A 9,791-nucleotide genomic window follows, 5' to 3' on the forward strand; every position below is an offset into this window, starting at 1 on the left:
GGGGGGGGCAAGCGGTGCGACCGCACCGGGCCCCGCGCTTGGCGGGTTTGTGCGGGGCCCCACAGGCCAGTAATTATAATATTACGAATATCACTTTATCTATAAATAAATATAATAATATTGTCCCCGTAGCAGTAATACGGATATCGCAACCTGTGTTGTTTTCTTAGGAAACTGTTCGTTATCGACGAATACCAATTATACCTACATATCTATAGTTTTACATTCGTTATGTACTTGTACAATTGTTTATCTTTGACGACGATCGATAACAGTACAAAATATAGCTGTAACCCATAATAACATAGTATAAAATAGTATAATAATAATATTTTTCTTTCGTAACTTATTATTAACGAGAACTGCGATACCTCATAATCTTGATATTGCCTACAAAAGGCTACACGGGTAACGCTCGTCACTACGAGACATTCAACGAGTTAACGACGATTGACGAACACGGGTTTAATTTATCGGACATCGCTTCATTAAAAAACAGGTATTTAGTATAGTCTATTTTAATTATTTACATAATAAATATTTTTGAATATGGATTACGGAATAAGTATGTGTACTATGTCTATATTTTAATATCTTACCTTGATTATACGTCCGTATGACCGTAATACTGATAGTGATACACGCTACACGCATAATGTAACGCACATAATACACATTACAGTAATTATTATTTATTATGTTAAGCACATTTCTATAAATATCCAAAATTAATATATTTTATTTCAAACCAAATTTCACATTTATTTTGTCCATGGATTACAACATTTTTGTCTATGTAGATGTAGAATCATTAAAATCATTCTATCTAAATTTTAAAAACAATACTGATAGGTAGTATTATTTTCACAGGCATTTATTTACAAAACGATACTTTGTAGTTCGTATATTTCTGTATCATGTCATCAAGAGATCGAGATAAGTTTAGAAGTTATCCGTCAGGAAATGCGAAAAGGCAGAAAAAAAACATAAGGGATAAAAGTTTAAATAAAATGCGTGGCTCTATCAACAAATATGTAAATTATAAATTTGATACTCCTTCTTCAAGTATAGAAATAGACAACGAAGTTGAAATTAATAAATTACAAACCGAAAGTAATAATAGCGGTAATGACTTTATTATAAACACAGTAAACGATTATGATACGACAGATTATATTGAGAATGATAAATTTGACACTCCTTCTTCAAGTATAAAAATAGATAACGAAGTTGAAATTAATAAATTACAAACCGAAAGTAAAAGGAGCAGTAATAACATTATTATAAACACAGTAAATGACTACGATATGACAGATATTGGTTGTTGGCCTGAAATAATAAATAATGATTTCAGAAAAGAGCTTATAAAACTGGGGCCAATACAAGTTAAAAGCTATAATTTTCCTCAATCTGAAATAAATGGTGAGCTAAGACGTTTTAATCCGACATTATATGACAAACGTTTAGACAACGGAGATGTTATTAAACGAAACTGGCTGGTATATTCAAAATTTAAAGATAGAGCTTTTTGTTTTTGTTGTAAACTTTTTGACTCTCATTCTACAGGTAATTTAAGCAAGAATGGTATAAACGATTGGCGACATATTGGGGAAAGACTAAAGTCTCATGAAATCACGATTCCACATTATACTTCCTTACAGTCATGGATTGAATTAAAACAAAGAATATCAGAACTCAATACTATAGATAAACTACATCTGACTAAATTAAACGCGGAAAAACAACATTGGTATGATGTTATTACACGAATACTAGCGGTTATCCATTTTTTAGCTAAAAATAGTATTGCATTCAGGGGTTAAATTAAATTATTTAAGAAGCAATCTATCACAGCATAAGTTATCGGACCTGGCCCTTATCAGCATCGAACATAGTATTGCCGATTCTTTGAGCTACAATGAGACAATTGATCAGTTTGCATCAAAAAAAGCACGGAAAAAAATATTTAAATAATATTATGTTTTGTTAATTTTTTTTTATTCTTAGTAAACGTAATTATACTCATTTCATTATTATTATAATTTATGTTCAATATAATAAAAATATTTATAAATAAAATATTGTTTGTACATTGTTTATACAAACAAATTTAGGCTTCTAACATAATTAAAAGAGCTTTAAGATTACAAAATTATATAAGAAGTTAGTCCCTAAAAAATAAAATAAATGTGTATATTGTATAATAATTAATAAATTAACATATACAGTCATTTGCCGTATGGGGCCCCGCGAAATTCTGCACCGGGCCCCAAAAACCATCGGGCCGGCACTGCCATTATTCATTATTAGAGACCGGGAATTATATGCATTTGCATGTTCGTATATACTAAGTGTATGCACGATCATGAGGGTTTGAAATGTGGGCGTTTCAAATCAAACTGATTTCATAGAACAAATTTTTTTTTTGAATATGGGTTTAGTCCTAAGGGTACCATAATATTTTCTTATTAGTACATACAGTTTGAATATTTTATACACTTATAAAAAATAAATTGACTATTAATATTCCTCTTTTCGTCGTTGTGTGATGTATCCAGTAAGCGCAGCGCACGAATATATATATTCTGCATGTACTCCTGAGACCCGATAAGTATGACTGTGTAATGTGTTTATTATAATGGTCGTGTACACAAATTACTTATTATACTTTCCATTTTAAGCCGACCGGCTCACCGCCGTTATAAAAATATAGCTATAGCCTATAGGTATTAACGCGTATCCATATTCATCATTGATTAGCCAGTGAAAAAGGATGTGCTGTGGCGACAAAAACATTGTTCTATAAAACACCGTCGCACTCGCACAAGCAGGCTTCGGCTGTGGTCGTGAAATATGGCAAGAGATTAGGTGCGAAGGTAGTGTTTTAATTTCAAGTTAGGTACTCAAAATAACAATTTTCAAAAAAATTTCTATTTTTTTGGTAGTAATATGTATATATAGTTATAACTTATAAGTATTTATAATAATACTTGAATTATTTTACTTTTGACCAAAATCTGGTGCTTCAAGCCCAGAAACCACTCTCATAGTCGAATATCAAAAATTGTTTGACCAAAAATTTGATGACTTACAAAAAAAACACACATATAATGGTCCAACGCAATCACAATACAATCATCACTTCACTCAGAATCTAAAATGTATTCTTTTATTCAATGAAGTATAAAACTTAAGATATCATAAAAGTAAAAAACACATTTTTTTTAACAATTTTATTTTTAAGTGATTTTTATGAATTAGTTACTTTTTGTACCTATTAGGTACAAAAAATGAGATAATGTCGATAGTTTTCGAAATACCGAGTTCCTCGAGTAGTTCCGTTAAATCATTATGTTTAACATTATAAATTATAATGGTGCACCTGCAGCAGCACATTACCTATATTATTGCGATATATATATAATACAATAGAAGCTGTAAACCGATGATCACATAAAAATATTAAATACCTAAACAGGCAGTATAACAGTTTTAAAAAAAATATTGATTAGAATAAAAGTTCTTTCATTTTACATATATCATTCTGTTATATATCTCGTATACTTGTACATATATAGCTGTCAGTCACACGGAACAGAAGTCATTTGCAACAAATGTGATTACTGATTACTAATAATTACCAATATCATGCTAATAACTTAATATACAGTTAGTTACGTAAATTTGACAGTTGTTTCAGCTGCTGTTTACCCCGCACAGACCTCTGCATGCAGTTATAATATAACTAATAATAATACCTACATCAATACCTAACTTCGATAATATTATACTATACCGACAAAACCGCATGCGCAAACGGTTTTTATAAGACGGTCATGTCGTGTAAACTTCCTGTATATTATATTATTATTATTATTTATTATTACATCGCATAGGTATCGCGTCGTCGACCGCTGTTATAATAATACATACCTACCTACCTACTCCGCGACTGCCACCTCTTGTGTAACGCGTGCAAGTGCGATACGTATAAATGTGTATATTATTGCCATTCAAATTATATATATATATATATATATATGGGTAGGTGCCTACGTCCTACATTTATGTATATATATATACGCGCACAAGCACTGCTGCAGATTTCTCCGTTTACAAAAACACTTTCCTCCGTTTCCGCACACCTTAAGGTCAAACACAGGTACGGCCTTCTTTTTATTCGGTAACCGTTGCGATGTGATGATGATGATGATGATGACAACGCGTTACACAATATTGAACATAATACGTATATACCATCCGATCGCGCACAAGTGTTTATTTGTATACATTTATAATGTGCATATTGGGTACCTACATATTTTACGCGGCACATCCGAACGTTTAATAATGTAAGTATAGGTAGGTAGGTAGGTATTTGTTTTGTATTTGGCTGGTCATATAATATGCGCACCGGTTCGACAGATTTTATTGCTAAAAAAAAAAAAAGGAAATAATACATTGACGAAATGACTGTTGTTGTTGTTGTTGTTGTGATGTATGTCGACTGTCGAGCGGTCGTGTTCATTTGCAAAATAATATAAATACCAATACACCATTCCCATACGTACGTATTAGGTATATAGTAGATCTTATTGAGTTTAATATCCATTTTTTTTTTTTTTTTAAACTGCGGATTATATGGCGGATCCTAAAACGGTCTAGAAACGACTGTATATAAAGTCGAAACATTGTCGGGTACTTTTTTAAGTAAATTTACGGATTGCTTATGAAAGTGTTCTGAAAAAAATTCACGATTAGTATCTATAATATGAGTGCTGCGTTAGATAACCCGTTATGGCTTTATAGTATTCTTTAATTTATCCCGGCAAAGTTTTAGACTTTTAGAAGGTATACACGAATTCGTAGAGATATGATTATCACACAATGCAAATTATGAAAATATTTTTAATTAAGTCTTTAATTTAATAATCTGTTTTATTTAATTTGAGAACACTATATATTTCTACAAACAAATTAATATAGGTAGAGAATAATGATTTAAGTAGTTAAATTGATACTTTTAAATAAGTAATACCTATATGTACTAATAAATTCAATGTTTCCTAATAACAATCCCTAACAACTAACAATTAGTCTTATAAAATAGGTACAGACGGTACAGTGGTAGAATTGGGAAGGGGAAATGCGCAGAGGGATGAAGCTCCCCCCCACTATACTTTTACTCTCTTTTCCTTGCGTACCAAAACTATTTTTTCTTTTGCCTAGACAGGGGGCGGCATTACCTTAAGAACAAAATTGTATTTTTGAAATGTGAACATAATTGATGTGTGTTTAACATAGAATGTTTAATTCAAAATATTATGCGTCCAAACCATCAATCAAGATACCATCACTGATCATTTTTTTTATTTCCTACTGAAATATATAGATGTCGTTAAATTGCTATCAAAACGGGAATTATAATAATACAAAAAAATGTCTTTTTTAAAGTAATTGGATGTATGAAAAGCAATTGGGAAAATGTCGAAAAATTGGGTGAATATAAATCCACAGTCACCATTATTATTATATGTTACATATATTATATTTTGAATACCTACAATAATGTCAGTATGTTAACTAAGCAGAAAATATGAAGTATTAAATATGTAGGAAGGGGAAAACCCCTCTCGGGTCTGTGTTAAATAATTATACACTTGGAACGCAGTTTATAAATTGTTAGATTGAACTCCTTTACTTAATTGTTTCCCAATTCAAACAATGACTAGGTGTAAAGACAAAATAATTAATACAAAACTAAAATTTAAAACAAGTTAATAAATTACAATAGGTACATCTAACATCTAACAATTACAAGCTTAGATAATTTGATAAATTTAAGTATACTCCATTAAGCTCAGATATTTTCTAAAAATATTATAAAAATAGGCATGTCTTAGCAGTTAGCACCATAGATAATAAAGATATATCTTTATTATCTATGCTTAGCACTAAGAAAATAATATAATAGTGGTTAAATGAAAACAACCGGACCCCGGCCCATCGGGTTCTGACTTATAAAAAGACGTGCTACACTGACATATTTTGATGTCTCCGTCTTACAAATTTAAAACATAGCAAAAACTGTTTTGTGCGGGAAAGAACCAAGAAGGCTACAGTCGTAACTTAGAAATACAATTTTCATCACATAAAAAGGAGAACTTTGGCTGTGAAATATCGTTTTATTTTTTCCAATATCGAAACTAAAAATAAAGTTATTTAAGTTTGAAAAACATTAAAAAAATGGATTTTGAAACAATAAGAACTTTTTCGTATGAGCGATATCAACTATCAAGAGAATTAAAATTAAAATTCACAGATAATGTTTTCAATTATATTTTATATCAATTTAGAGTCTTAACTATCACTACCGCCTCAGTGGTTCTATCCCTCATTCCCTCGCAAAACAATTGTGTCTATGTTGTACATTTATAAGACGGAGACAACACATACGGTTAGATTATATATTATTAGATGATTATTATAATTATTAAGTTTCAGGCTCTCTAGGTTGTAGTTTCATCCTAAAATCAGACAGGGGAAAATGCTCACTTTTCCACCCCTCAAATTACGGTACTGTGTGTTTAATTAAGTACAGTTATAGGCGGTAGTAGTTAGGTAGGTACAAAAGCAGGGGCGCCATTTCAGTTTTTTTTAGGGATGTGCAAACAATTAAAGAGGCCAATTTTTCCCACCGCCAAGCCAATCCTTAAAAAAACGTTTCTCGTGTTTTTAATTTTTCAATATAGAATTTTTAGTGTCAAAAACATACTTAGCTATTAATAGTTACCTATATTTGAAATAAAGGTATCAAAAAAAAAAAGGAAAATACAAACTAATTATTTAAAGCTAAGTTTGTGACTAAAGCATAAAGTAAAGCGTAATGCAAATAATGAACAACTTGAAATATAATAGTTTATTATTATATTGACCTTAATATGTTTATAGTTAACATTAATACAATATATAAATATAAAATAATGGCATAGGTATTATTATAAAAGCATAGCAGCATAGGTTATTATTTAAGCGGGTATCTCCGTTGCTTCATATCTACACCTTTATATAAATCTACGCACTTAGCTTCTTCTTTCTCTACATTTAAAACCACAAGATCACTCAGTCTGTTATCTCCCATTTTAGTACATAAGAAAGTTTTAACATTTTTAAGGGATGAAAAGAATCGTTCATTTGAAGCAGTAGTAATTGGAAGAATCTTTAGTATAGAAATAATTTTTAAAGTTTCAGAAAAGGCTGTAGGAAGTTGTGATAAAGAGGATACGATAAAATCAAAGTTTAGTTGAATATTTGTATTGCTTTGAAGCAATGATTTGGCGGATGGAAATTGATTTACTTGATTTACTGCAATATTTGTCTTACCTTTAATTTCATTTTTAGAAAACATGTCGTCAATTTTTTTACAAGAAGTGGAGATTTTAAATAATTTTTTTTTATTTGTATCTTTCATCCTAGCTGCACCACTTTTCCTTTTATTATTGGTATCCATTTTCACTACAGTGTAGTGTGTAAATATAATTTATAGAACTGTAGAGTGTAGAATTATTAATATTCTAATATATAACTTTAGAAGTATATAACTTATGAAATAATTAATAAATATATTTTTAATTAAATCAAAAATCGAAAATAATAAACGATATAAACATAAACCATAAGATAAGACCATATCTGCCTTATCCAGAGTCACAGTTTAATTATAGAAATATAATAACGATCATTTGATAGAATGAAATACGGTAACAACTAATCGATTTCAGCGCCCGATTCTTGTAACAAGCTCCACCCACTTGCACGCATTATCATACCTAATGTTTCGTCTATGAATATAATAGTATTATAATATTATCTATAAACCTAGGATTTACACGCCAGTGGATAAAGTGATACTGATATCAAATTATCAACTATCTAATTAAAGGACCCAATAATATTATAATATTATTTATGATTAGCCGTGAATAGCCAATAGCGGTGCATACACAATTAATGATTGGCAAATTGAAGGCCATAGTATAAATGATGCCTAGGCCTGGCCAATAGTAGACAACAAAATACCAGGGTGTGCAAGTGCACACCCTGCACCCCCCCAAATGGCGCCCCTGTACAAAAGCCATGTTTTGATGTTTCTAATTAACTGGTGTACCTACAGAATGTATTTTATACTTTCATAGGTATTTAAATTAGGTACATCAAGGAAGTACAGTGGAATCCGCTTATTGTGGACACCGGTTAATATGGGCATCCGCTTATTGTGGGCAAACAGAGCTGGACCCAACGTGCCCACATTAAGCGGAATCCACTGTACATTTTCATACCTACAACGGCTACAACTCATTTTTTGTATAATGTTCTAATTTGTTCAGTGTCCATCACCTATATTGCATCCAATCATTGCTAAGATTGCTGTCTGCCTGCAGACTGTCTGTGCTGTATGCATAATGAGTAATGACATAATGATTATATTTTCTTTGCACTCGTGGTTTTTTAGAGTAGTTTTATTAGTATAATAACCTCACCTACCTATAATATAATTTATAAATATCTACAATGAATTTTAAGAAGACTCGACAATAAAGTATATTTCATCTACATTTAAAATGCGTTTATTTTAAATCCAATGACATTAAAAAAAGTGATGATTTTTAACCATCACTGCCTCTGTCTAGTGATTATACCTACTCTATGGTCTATTATAAACACTGTCATAGTGTATGTTCACTGCAACAATTGCAATTACCTAACACGTCATAGTTTCTAATACTACCATTCGCGGTATAAATGCATAGGTTAGGTGTATATGTGTGTGTTTATAATAAACCTAATATAGTAAAATACTAAAATAGATACAAAAATAGTTATAAATAAATAAATAAATAGTTATACACTTATATTATGTAAACACGAAAATGGAAAGCTAATAAAATTGCAAGTTTATAAAGAAACTGCCCTATTTTTATAATATCAATATGTAAGCTAGGTAGAATATTGATGTAATATTTTATTTTGAAATCTTGTGATTTTTTATCAATGGAATAACGATTGTAGTAACTACTAACTAATATGATGTTGTATTATTGTAATCAAATTACCCAATTGTCCGTCTTGAATAGGTAGGTAGGTACTTAAGTCCTAGACATTTCCCTAGATTTTAAAATTGAAATCATTTTTGGGAATTATTATAGTTATTATTATTATTATAGTTTAATCGTGTAAATAATTTATGGGTAATGGGTATTGCCTGCAAATAGATATGTTGGAAATAGTAGTACTTAATGTAATGTCCGAAACTGCGAAAGTGTCTACCATTATATAATATATTATTATGGTGAGTTCCGAACGCATCAGGACGTTATCTACTTATTTACACTCGCACTTAATATGAATATTTGATTGTATTATATAGCGAAGTTAAGGGGAGTGCTGTAGGTGTAGTTATATATACACAAACTGGTGTAAAACGTGTCTTAAAACCTTAACATTTTGGTACTTAAAGATTGCAAGACTTGCAACAAAAATTAATCTAGAAAAGGGCCCAATATAATGACCGCACACGCCACACAGGCCTCTTATTCTGTAGTTGCGGCACTGATCACGTCATGTTGTTATAGACAGGCTTTAGTATTTTTTAGTCAAACTTACATAGATATACTACGTAGGTATCAAAGTATTTAAAGAAAATAATTGATTTTTATGAAAAATAGCCGATAATAAAATACCTACAATAAGTATGTACTGCACAATACATATAGAACATAAGTGCACCGATA

The 9,791-nt window shown here is 30.5% G+C and overlaps 1 protein-coding gene across 3 annotated transcripts; it reads left to right on the forward strand.

Annotated features, from left to right (window-relative positions):
- The first annotated feature begins 11 nt into the window (after positions 1–11).
- Positions 12–2,293, forward strand: LOC111040088 (zinc finger MYM-type protein 5-like). 3 transcript variants are annotated; one of them, XM_022323831.1, is made up of 3 exons: positions 12–499; positions 871–1,750; positions 1,817–2,293. In XM_022323831.1, exons 2-3 carry the CDS (start codon positions 918–920, stop codon positions 1,821–1,823), a joined length of 840 nt encoding a protein of 279 aa, XP_022179523.1. In that variant the 5' UTR covers positions 12–499; positions 871–917; the 3' UTR covers positions 1,824–2,293. The 3 variants fall into 3 exon arrangements, with proteins under 3 accessions (XP_022179523.1, XP_022179524.1, XP_022179522.1); XM_022323832.1 differs by having other exon boundaries at positions 871–1,499; positions 1,567–2,293; XM_022323830.1 differs by having other exon boundaries at positions 871–2,293.
- Positions 2,294–9,791: the final 7,498 nt, after the last annotated feature.

Source organism: Myzus persicae, unplaced genomic scaffold (genome assembly GCF_001856785.1).
Source record: "Myzus persicae strain clone G006 unplaced genomic scaffold, MPER_G0061.0, whole genome shotgun sequence".
Taxonomy (NCBI): domain Eukaryota; kingdom Metazoa; phylum Arthropoda; class Insecta; order Hemiptera; family Aphididae; genus Myzus; species Myzus persicae.